Consider the following 12,702-nt stretch of genomic DNA (forward strand, 5'->3'; position numbering starts at 1 on the left):
GAATCACTTTATTTATCCCCGGGGGGAAATTCAGTCATTAAAGTTGCTCCTATACACAATAATTAAGAATATCAGATAATATTAATAGAAATAATTAATAAGATATAAATAAATTAAAAATGAAACAAAAAAGCTTGAAATACTTCACTTAATATGCTATGAATATAATATTGGTATGCTGAGCTGTTTGAATTAAATTATGAAGAATACTTTTCCATGATATTCAGATTGTTTTGAGATTTTATACCGTCAACCAGTTAAAATCAAAATTTTCTGTTTTCTTTAACTACATTGCAGGCAGTGGAAGTTGGTGCTTTAAGACCATTGAATAGGTAATCAATTTACAAAAAGTATAACTATTAATAATTTTAAATAATCAAATATTGTTCTGGCTTCTGAGTTCATAGCTCAACCTATCAGTCTGTCCTGCCAGACTGCATAATTAAATATAAGCTCTAGATTCAATAACAAAAAGCAGACAAAAACATAAGCATCTCTTTATTTTTCATGAGTTCCAGAAACTGTGAAAGCCAAATATCATCCATCATTCAAAATAAAATGTGCTTTTAAACTGCAAGAAAACAGACATTCATTTTGCTTCGTATTGTTGGAGTTTATTTTGGCAAAGCAGTGACAAGCTCGTTGAGCATCAGTCACCAGAAGAGCCTGCGCAAAATTGTAAATGGAAATCCAATCAGCTGCAGAAAGAAACACATCACCAGGTGAGAAGCACAGCCCTGTTTATGTGCGAGTGTGCGCCGGTGCTCTCTTTGGAGTATGTTCAGTATGATCCACGTCTTACTCTATGTGTAGAATGATGTGAGTGCTGCACATCAAACAGGATGAGTGAGTTACATCAGCCCGTGTTGCCTGTGTGTGTGTGATTCTTATACTGCTGCTAAGGGAAAAAAGCTCATACGTTAGTCTACAGTTGGATAGTCCAAACGCGCGCACACACGCTTGTAGCTAAGTGAATTAACAGATTCCTCATCAAAGTCCCGCAGTCCTCAAACATTCAGCTCTGATGCTGCTGAAATGTAATACTGTAGAAATGGCTGATTGCAATTCAAATATAATGAAACCACAAACCAAAAAATGAAAATCCAGCAGTTGAAAATAAACACAACCAAAAAGATGCAGGCCTGGAAAGAAAAACAAAAATATTTCTGTGCTGAGCTTCAAGCAGTCTTTCTCCCCGGCCCCTCTGGGCCGTCACCAATGTGATACTTGAGTCCATCGTTAGACTTAAAACAAAAAGAGCATGTTTTGTTTAAATGCCGAGGGCTGTCCGACCCCATCCGAGTTTTCTCCAGGTTCAAACTTAAAGGTGTGTTATGGGCGGTCTTCCTCTTCAGAGTTCATCCCTGGGAGGAAACAGAGGTGAAATGGTTAGAAGGGGTGAAAAAATTAATACAATCAATGTTCAGTCGTGCAAACAGAAAGAAAAGTTGAAATCACATGCAGAATGTTTACTAGGAGATGAGTTCTCACAGTTTTATCCTAAAAGGTTTGTTTTTTTGTCTACGTCTCACAGAGAAGAAGATCAAACAGAAGAGTAGAGGTTATACTGAAGCCCTGGGACGCAAGAGGGAAAAAAATCCTGTGTGTCCATATTAACATATGGGGAAAAGTTATGCCAGCATTGTTTTACTACACAGGTGGGGGAAAAGTCACATTTTTCATTTATGCTACCAAGATTTTAACAGGAAGAAAAAAGTTGATCCAAAACTTATTTCTTAATCACTTTTCTGTATCTATTAAAGCAGGTGGGGAAACTGATAGCAGGTTAAAACTGTTGAGAACAATTGTTTTTTTAAGTCACTTTTTCTCTTGTACATAAATGTAAAGACGTTCACCAAGATCACCTTTTACAGGTAAAAAAAGGGGGAAAAAAAATAAAAATATTTTATGTAATGGCTTTTTTTGATCAATAAAATAAGTGGACAATTTTTTTTTACAGATCATCCAGTGAGAACTTTTTTTAAATGTATTTTTTAAGTGAACAGGTGACAAAAAGATTTGGTCGTAGAAAAACGCAGTTCACCTGAATAACTATTGAAATAGAATTTTTGTCTTCTTCGAAACAAGAAGGGAAAAAAGTAATTAGCACATGTTTCGTTTATTTTTATCTGAAATAACAGCTGTCAAAAAAATAGGTAGATGAAAACTGTGTGTTTGTTCCTGTAATATTTCTAAACTTTGACCAAAAGTTTTTGACTTGCAGAAAAAAAATCCCAGACGAAAACAAGATTTAAAAAAAAGTTACACTTGGCAAACTCCCCCCACCTGTTTGTCATTAAAAATAATTAATTAGAAAGATCGTTATTCTACCTGTAACAGTAAATAATCAGTATATGATATAAAAGGAACACCAGATGTATTTTTCTCACTTGCCTCTCAGGGCTTCCATACAGTTTTAGTCTATAGTTAGATTCTAAAATGAAAGTTTTCATGCTCTCAAATTAAAAAAGCTGCTATTCCAGTTATTTGTGTTTTTAGGTTCAACAACAACTACAAATTTAGTATTCAGGCAGGCTGTATTATTGATCCAAATTGGAACTACTGGGTTAAAAAATGATGGAGGAAACGTGCAGCTTTTAGGTATGGTATGGAAGAAGCAACAAATGTCAACAAGCAGCAAAATGCAGCCCCTTGTGATCCATTGCCTGCTCCAAGCCAAACCATTTCACCTTTGCGACTGTGAGAAGGAGAGAGGGAGAGGAGAGGGGGGAGAAGGAAGTCACTTCCACCTGGACCACTGCTTTTCTCTGTCTGTTAAAGGCACATAAATCACCCCCATCAAGGGTTTCATTTTGGTGCTGCCGTCCTCCAACTTGTCGTACTGCTCGAGCATCTGGTTTCCCCCCGCCGGGCCGACGGGCAGAATGAGCCGACCACCGGGCTTCAACTGGTCCAGCAACTGGAGGAGCAACGGGGTAGAAAATGTAGAGTCATTCTGATACAAAGGACAGGCATTCATCTGGATCAAAGAGACATTCCAGCTAGTCTATCTTAATCCTGTTAGAAACATGGAATTACATTAAATCATTCCTTTATATAACAGTTGGCTTTCAGGGTTTTTTTTCCAGTGAATAACTGGACTAATGTGACCTCAGTCATCAGCTTTGAGAGTGTCCAGAGACTCACAGCTTGCGGGACATTGGGTGCTGCTGCACCAACATGAATGGCATCATATGGTGCTTCTTCAGGATGGCCCATTCGCCCGTCTCCCACTGAAACACACATACACACACAGTTTGATTTTCAGTATCGGTATTTTACTATGGTCGTGATGGAAGTTGGGGAACTTTCAAGTGCAGTGAGCATCAGAGAATGTCAACGTGTCCGTCATAGACACCTGCAGATAAGAATTAAGATGCTCTGCAAGGAAAGAAACAGTCGAAAGCACCCACAACGGCTACTCCCTAAAACAGACACAGTTAACAGATTGTCTCAGCATCTCCGAGGCCACAGAGCTGGGAGGGATTCCAACGGAGGCCACCGAGGACAACCTGCAGCAGCATCCGTGATGAACTTTATCATCTCTCGCTCGACTTCACAGTAAATCATTCATGATGAACTTTGGTTCACCTTGAGACAACTTTCACACACACACGTCTCTTTGATGTGTGAGGGAGACAAAACCATCCTGGATGGCATCATGGATGACATTAGCATACACACATACTCACACACACATGCAGAAGGGACTGTGTGTGGGTACTAACACCAAAGTACAACCTACACCCTCTGTTAAGAGAACATCAAGACTCCAATACCAGTTCAGCTTTTCTCTGGAGTTTTTCTAGCTTGCTCTTCATCTTCTGTTCTTTCTAGAGGCCTGAGAAATCTCTTGAGAATCACCAGCTTTCCAAAAATGGATTTGTAGTACCTCTCTGAAGGAAATGCCACATTTTTGGAAATTATGAAAGGCACACATACATACATGACTGCCAAAACCAATGTTTGACTGAAAACAATAAACTGAGAAATAGAAATGCTTCTTCCACTCTCTTGAACAATAACTGGTTCCTAAAAAGGGCCTCAGTGTTTCAGTGATGAGTATATCACCCTCTGGGCCTTGTCTCTGAGCATCTTTGGTTCTTTCCCATGCCTGTCAAGGCTTCAACGTCCCCAGGGGCACTATCCCCCCCTCCCCCAGTGACCTGACTTGAGAAAACTGGTTGAGATAACTTCTACACTTCAGGTCTGGTTTGGGTAGCGCCCAAGGTGACACATTTCCTGATAGGTTGTTTCTGTCTTTGTCTTTGTACACACAATAACACTCATATTTAATTATATACATACATTATTATGCATACATAGTTGGTTCCAAAATTGGAAGTTCAGGCTACGTCTTACAGTGTTGACATTGATCAGCAAATAAAGAAGTAGTAGTAAAGACAAAGAAAATCTACAGAGATCCCCAGGAGTTTGTTTATGTTGCTGTCTTCTGGTGTTGTCAATGATCCAAAGACTATCACAAATCATACAAAAATCCAAATCTAACAAGAATTAGCAGAAAGTCTTGTGAGGGAAATGTTTGTCAGAATCTACTCAGTGAAGACATTTCAGTATCACAATCATGGCATTGATTCTTTGCTGACTAAATCATAAACGTCCACAGGAAGGCGTAAAACAGTTTGTACGTTTATTGAATTTAAGGTTTGTCATAAGACATTGAAAATGTGCATCCAAATCAGATTATAGAAAAGTGACTACAGACTGAATGTCTGTGTCTCCTGAATGAGGGATACATTCCAAATGTTCTGTCACTTATTTAAGGCTGTGTCTGCCTGTGGTCTTGTTTACTGTTTAAGCTGCTGATCTTGTTTTTAATTAGTGGGTTGCGGTACTGAGTTTGAAACATGTTCACAATACATGGTGTATTATTAGCCTAATGATAAAAGTAGACTGATACTGAAACAGAATTAATAACCCACCATTATTTCACCAACACATTAACTCTTGTGGACACTTCTATATCCACAAGAGGCGTCTTGAAATAACGTACTCTGACTTCAGCTATAAACAGCAGCTCTTTCATGCAGTTTTTTGATATAACACAGACTGTTCTTTAAAAAAGGGTGGGTGCAGCACAAACCTTTCACTTACATTGGGTTGCATTGTTTACATTACCCCATGTGTAGCTATAATCCATCCAAACAGAATAAGCCCCAACATGGTCGAGGCACATGACTGTCTAACATGAGTCTGGTCCTGCTCAGGGTTTCTGCCTGTTAAAGGAAGTTTGTCCTTGCCGCTGTAACTTGCTAAATGCTGCAAAGTGCTCTGCTCATGGTGGATTAAGATAAGGTCAGACAGAGTCCTGTCTTCAAGATGGGGCTGGATCTTCTCCTGTCTTGATGTTGGGTCTTTGTTAATAATTTAACATAGAGAATAGTCTAGACCTGCTCTGTTTGTAAAGAGTCTTAAGATAACATCTTTTGTGATTTGGCACTATATAGATAAAGATTGATTGATTTAATAAGAGTCTCATTAAACACACTCTGTTAAGCAGTATGCAGCAAATGTTTGTCTATTTTTACAATATCAAACACCAGAATAACTGGCAAAACTGAAAAAACAAAAATGTCTCTTGGCTTAAAACAGAGATCCCAATAGAGAAATACTGGAGCAGATATAAACGGCTTTGTTTTCCACCCACACTAACAATCTGTCAAAACATACGTCCCTTTTTAAAATTAGATCTAACAAAACAAAGACACAAGTGTGTTGACTCTCTTGTTTTTATGAATCACCATGCTGTATCAACACTTCCACACTCCTGCAGAGAAAGTGAAAGTACGAACTCGCTGCTCAATAATTTAGCGCTGCACAACCCAGTCCTCTCAGCTACTTCTTGTAGGTGTAGTTCCCTGCTAAAAATAGACCCCAAACACTAAAGACTGAGTTTAACACTGTCATGTGTTTTAACTAGGGTTGCAAAATTCCAGGAGTTTTCAAAGTTGGAAACTTTCCATGGGAATTTATGGGAGTAAATGGGAATAAACCAGGAATTTACTAAATTGAAGGTTGGCTCTTAATAGGGAACTTAAACAAATTTTGGGAAAATATATTTTAGTATAATCCTGACTAAAACAACCAGATTTAATGCAAGTACAGTTGAATATCTATGCTATTCCTCAGTCACATGCACATAGCACACTGCTTACCACAGGGCTATTGAGACCTGCACTTTTTATTTAACATTTTTGAGGGATTGCATTTTTGTTAATTTTTGAATGGGTTGGGTCGGGGGATGAATAATATTTAACTCAACATTCATGTTTTTGTTCTTCAATGAAAAAATTGATTGTTCAATAAAATATTTAACACTTGATAAAGTTCTACTTACAAATAAATCTTTTTTAATTTAATTATTTTGGATGGATGTTTGCTTATGACAAAAAAAATATTTATTCTTGGATATGATACCTCTGCATTTGATTCCCAGTTAATTCCCATAATTTCCAATATTAATTTCCAATTTGGAATATTTCCAAAGTTCCCCAGCTTAACTTCGATGGAAATTTACTGGAAATTTTCCATCCCTTTGCAACCCTAGTTTTAACCGAAAAATGATGATAAAAAAAAGTCAAACCAACAAACGAGAGAAGAGGAATCTTACCTATTAGCTTAACTCTGCCTGATGTTATCAAACTGGGGTCATCTTTCTTCACATTGGTTACAGAATCATCTACCAGCTCTTTAATGTGATCAATGCCTATAACTTTCCCTTTGGGACCAACCTGCAAAACACAGAGCAAAGAGGAGGAGTGAGATCCATTCTCAAGACTATCACAACATTAAACCTGTTTTCTAATCTCATTCTACTTTGATTTGTTGACAGATTTTAATGAATCAAATCAGTCTGATCAGTCAGAGAGAAATTTTATGTGTTTACCCGTTATGAGTGGCTCACCATTCGTGCGAAGCAAGCAGACAGGATTCCACTGCCGGAGCCGACATCCAGTGCTTTGGCTCCGTCGTACAGCTGATCATGGAGAAGCTCCAGGGCGTAAGCGTGCTGCATGAAGTGGATGTCAACAAGGAAACTGCATCACAACTCATCATGTCCACACTCATACTAACCCTAACGAGGACTATGATGCAGTACATTTAACTAGAAGGAATGTAAAACCAGAGTTTTATTACAATTCTGTTTAATATGAATTATTCCAACAACTAGGAACATATCTGCTGATATCTACAAAGATTCCACTTTGATAAGAGTTATAACACATTATATAAGTTATCTATTACAAGATCAATTTTATTCAATTTAGGCGATAGTTTTGAGACTATAACAAGGGCCTATTTGATGCAATCAGTTTCTTTTATATTAATTTTACATGCAAGTATTGACAATAAAGGCTTCTGATGTTGGATCTGATATTGAATTAATATTTTTTCCCATCAACATATAAATACACAATGTCAAGCTAGCTTAACATTTTCAAACTGCTAATTTTCAGTAGGGATGCACCGATCTGATCCTGGTATCTGATATCCGCTAGATTGGACTCAAAAAGCTAGATCGGTTATCGGTGACAAGGGGCCGATATATAGTGCCGATCCACATGACACTATAGCGGGCACTATAGCCCTCCTCCCAGCCACAGGCACACTGTACTTCTGTGGGAAACACTACGTTGACATATTTTTTATTTTCTCATTTGAAGCAGTTTTTTTTATACAGAATACTTAATTCCTCTTATCTGAGGTTAACAGTTGAATTAAAATATCTGTTGGTTATGAAGATTAACTCACCAAACTGCTGGTCCACATTTACAATCTCTTGAATAATGATACTGTCACTTTAAATGAATTTTATTTTGGTTTACAAAGTCAGGATCGGTGCATCCCTCATTTTCAGTTGATTGAAACTAACAAAATTTGGGGTAAAATGATTGAGTAAGATCAAGATTTACAAAACAAACAAACAAACAAACAAACAAGCAGTTGTGATTCACAGGATGCAGAAATGTCTGAGAGTGTTTTAAGTCATACCATGTGTGGGGCGCTGATGGTAGCTTGATATCCTTTTGGGTAAAAAGAAAGAAGCACAGATGACATTAGCTCCCTCCTCTGAGAACAGACTGTGTTCCATACTGTGCGGTGGTATGTGAGTAATCACACGAGCAGACGTTACCTATTGACTGTGGAGAGTCCATGTAGGGATTACACCTAGAGAAATGAGCTCGGTCTGTGGCCAGCATGACTTCGTAGACCTTGTCGGATTTAATAATGCCATTTTCTGTGGATGCAAAAGACGCTGTGTCACTGCGTATTACGGAACCATGAGCGAGCACAAACACTGAGCAGAAATGCATTACATAATGGTGCAGCAGATGCAAAGAGGGATACATAAAAGAACAAGAAAGGAGACAAACCCAAAGACAGAGTTAAGTGAGGGATTTTATGCATTACATAACAAAAAATTCTTCATTGTGGAGTGTGTTTTGACAACAAATATCCTGAGAGTTGGTCAGCAGCCCCAGCTGCTATCGAGCCCTTTGTGCATTTCAATGTATGACAATATTCTGGGCAATTTTCTAGATAAATCATTGTTGCAGAATTCAAATTATATGTTTTTTAGTCAATGCAACGGAGTACCTTTCATTTTTATAACTCACTTTTTATTGCTTTTTCACCTGACAGTAAATTATCAAATATTGCAGCCATTATTTATCGCTTGGAAAACAAACAAAATCAGAGGAAGAGGTCAAAATAATAATTTTTTTTTTTTTCTTTTAAACTAATACAAAGTTTTTATTTAGTTTCATTTTTTTCAGGTGTTCAGTCTACTGATTAACCAAAAACAAGTATTCTGGCCTCATTTTCAACTGATATGTTGACAATGTGCATCATCTACATATAATGGTATAATGGTATGGTACATAATAATGGTACAAAATCAAAAATACAAAGTGAACTGTAAGAATCTATTAAATATATTGTTTTTAAATATATATATATATATATATATATATATATATATATATATATATATATATATATATATATGCGTTTTATACATGCATGTTTTTATAAGTTGTAACCCTCCAGTATGACTAACTGAGACTGTTATAGGAAAAGTAGCACAACCTGAAGAGTGGAGATTTAAAACAAGATGTGCTATGTGTGTGTTTCACCAACATGGATGGAATTATAAGAGGTAGAACTGACCATGTCTAAAGATGGGGGGGGGGAACCTGTCCACAGAAGTGTTAGTGTCTTCACAATAATCCCTCACAACAGGTTCCTGCAGCAGCTGGTGCCAAAGGCAGGAAGAGCCAACGACAGCCGGCACTGCTCTCGTTACCGACTGCACTCAGAGCTATGTGCTGCTTTAGGATACATTACAAATAACCTCTTGAAATGACAATGATGGAAGATTTCTAAATCTTTTCTTCCTACTCATAATTTTTCTCAGAATTCATTATTGCCTATTCCAGCTCCAGGATGAGCAAACTAACTTATTGCAGCTTCCAAAATTCAATCTCAGTTCTTATTTTGCAGGCACATTGAATTTTCCTCCACCACATAACTTGTTGGTGACTTTTACAAATTCATGAAGCAATTAGAATAGCTATCACTGCCAGTACTGACCAGTCCTAAGAACTCATCAAGAGGACACAACATAAATACAAAAAGGCCATGAATTAGCATGCATCTTGGGTGCGACCTGCTTCAACCCAGCTTGCGCAGACTGAGGGTTAACTCAAGCCAGTCATGAGTCTGAATGAGTCAGTGTCCAGTTAAGTAGCAGAAAATCTCATTAATGACCACTTCAAAGACAGAAGACATAAGAACACTTCACTTAACACGGATCTTCAGTTTGAAGTTTGTGCAGGAGATAAATGCACTTGCACAACTGGCACAAATGAAAAGGGGATGCTGCTGAATTAGATCAACCAGCCTTTGATTAAATACCTCTTACATTTTAACCCTGTCCCGTAACCCTACAGCTTTTGACTAAAAGCCTGCAGCTAAACTATCAGTTTGCAATGCCATTACACAGAATAAAAATAGCCCTGGTAGATACTTTATACGAGGGCGGTCAAACATGCGGCCCACGGGCCAAAACCGGCCCGCCAGAGGATCAAATCCGGCCCATGGAACGACTTTGCAAAGTGAAAAAATTACAAAGAAGACATGAACTGCAATTTTTCAATAAAAGTAACTACTATTTCAAATTTGTCCTCTGGGGTTCGCATAAAATCATAGTTCCGAACAGCGCTTTTTTTCCAGGACTTTTTTTCTCAAAGTGAATATAGATTACTTGCTGTTTGCATAATCTAATAGCTGTTTTTGCAGCAAGATGGTTCATTAAATGTGAACATTTTCAGAATGTACTTTTTTGTAGGGATGCACAATATTATCAGCACATTATCGGCATCGGCCGATATTGGCTTTCAAATGAACTAACTAATTTGAATTAAGCAGCAGTCTGCAAGGTACATGTAGCTGACTAATTTAGGCACATTTACTGTCAAAGAGTAAACCATTTTATTTAATTTGGGTTTAATTGCTGTACAGTTGCACTTTTCACATGTTCCCTGTGAACAGAGGTTAGGTTTACTTACTATGTCAAATGTGAAATTGGCCAAATTTGCCCTGGTTGTGTGTATTGTTATGATTGTCTCAGGGAGAGCATCATTCAAGTTGTAAGTAGGATGTATCTTTTGGTATGAATTTTGTTTGAAAGCAATTGTCATAAATAAAAATGCAGTTTTAAGTATTAAGTAGTTTTCTTATTTTGCACAAGACATGAATATTACATAACAAATGTGATAAGAGTATCACCATAATACTGTACGCTGATTCCAATACAGAAGAGAATAGATGATCTCTGCAATTAGGTGTGCGGGAAAATATATCGGTATCGGTAATTGGCTAAATTAGTTGTAAAATATCGGCATAACAAAAAATCCAATATCGTGCATCCCTACTTTTTTGCACTAAAACAAAGGGAAACATTTTGAGGTTTTATTATTTATAGGTTATTATGTTGTGATTTTACTGGTCCGGCCCACTTCAGATCAACTTGGGCTTTATGTCTCCCCTGAACTGAGATGAGTTTGACGCCCCTGCTTTATACTGAGCGTGGACTTGCAGCCCAGTCTGCAGGTATCATCACATTTGATATCATGCAAGTCTAGAAACATCTCATGACAGAGCCTTCAGATACTGAGTTCCCCGCTTAACCTTAAAATGCACTACCATCTGATTGCAGAGTAAACTCTGTCGCATCGATCATAGTGGACTTAGCACCTGATAACAGCCGTCTATCAAGGTGATACACTTAGTCATTGCCCTGTTTTAAGGGGACTCGTTTGACTAACAACCAACAGCAGCTGTGACACAGCAAGCTGACATTGTCAATCACCCACAAACAAAGGCAGAATAGAACTTAGCCCCACATATTCAGCTGTCGGTGTCAATCACGTAGAAGTAAAGAGAATGGTTTTCAGATAGCCATCAATGAATGTGGGCTGGGCTGTTAGCAGCGATGCTACAGCTAGCTACAACGTCCCAAATGACGCACATAGAGCTAGCAGGCTAAGTTAACCTGACACAAAACTAAAGCAGATCAATTATTTGAAGGTAATCACAAGAAAGAGGTACAATTTTTCGTTTCGTTTTTGCAAAAAATGGAGCATGCATGTGTTCCTCTGCGTAAACGTGCTTTGGGAAAGGGGTGGAGAGAGGTAACGCGAGGTCAATAACAAACACATAGCTCAGCAACCAGCTAGCTAGAAACCGCTCCCGATGCTAACCCCAGACTCAGATCCAAACCAGACCCGGTATCCTGCAACCTGTCTGTGCCGCCGCTGTAAAGAAAACACATTAGGGCTTACTGCGGAGGTTGTTGACAAGCTCTGCGTGGCTGGCTCCTCCAGATTTCCAGGCCATTATTAAGCAGACTTTGCGGAGTAAGTAGACAGCAGCTGTCAGTGCTGCGCCTGCGCCAACTGTTCTGCCGAGAAAGCTGACCACCTCCAGAACAGACGGCGGAGCGACGGAGACGTCACCAGGCATCAGAATTACTGCAGCAGGGAGGCCTTTCTAATGTTTGACATCACACTAAAGCAGTGGCGTCAAAATCATTTCAGTTCAGGGGCCACATGCAGCCCAAGTTGATCTGAAGTGGGCCGGACCAGTAAAATCATGACATAATAACCTATAAATAATGACAATTCCAAATGTTTCCCTTTGTTTTAGTGCAAAAAAAGTACAATCACATTCTGAAAATGTTTACCTTTAATTTACTATCTTTCTACAAAAACAGCTGTTGTTTTTTTTTTTGCCATGATGAGTCTCATAGGCTGCGTTTACATGAGAATTTGAATTCCTCTTTAATTCAGAATAAAAATTAAATTATCTTTAAAAAGATTAAAAATTACCATGTAAACACCTAATTCCGAATGAAAATGACCATTCAGAATTAAACTTAAATCCGAAGTAAGTGTCTGGTTTATTCAGATTTTAAACCTGAATTGAATAATTCCTCTATCATGTGTACGTTCATTCCGCTTTAAATTAATTCCAGTCGTTCGGGCGTTCTCGTTCCCTTGTCCTGTCGCGATGACGCACATATTCCGCGCTGGCGGGCACATATTCCAGGCTGAGGTGGAGCAGCTGTTGCACTTCCGGCTTTGATTCGCCAAAGTACGGTCTTCCGCCTCCCTTCTC

General features: G+C 38.3%; 1 protein-coding gene across 1 annotated transcript; it reads right to left on the bottom strand.

The window, feature by feature from the left end:
* Positions 1-480: 480 nt before the first annotated feature.
* Positions 481-12,193, bottom strand: pcmt (protein-L-isoaspartate (D-aspartate) O-methyltransferase). Its single transcript, XM_034699734.1, has 8 exons — positions 11,868-12,193; positions 8,156-8,260; positions 8,014-8,045; positions 6,926-7,030; positions 6,632-6,752; positions 3,148-3,233; positions 2,751-2,920; positions 481-1,364 (listed from the first exon to the last, which is right to left on the bottom strand). The coding sequence occupies exons 1-8, from the start codon at positions 12,046-12,048 to the stop codon at positions 1,352-1,354; spliced, it is 813 nt and encodes a 270-aa protein (XP_034555625.1). The 5' UTR covers positions 12,049-12,193; the 3' UTR covers positions 481-1,351.
* Positions 12,194-12,702: the final 509 nt, after the last annotated feature.

Source organism: Notolabrus celidotus, chromosome 13, assembly GCF_009762535.1.
Source record: "Notolabrus celidotus isolate fNotCel1 chromosome 13, fNotCel1.pri, whole genome shotgun sequence".
NCBI classification, from domain to species: Eukaryota; Metazoa; Chordata; class Actinopteri; order Labriformes; family Labridae; genus Notolabrus; species Notolabrus celidotus.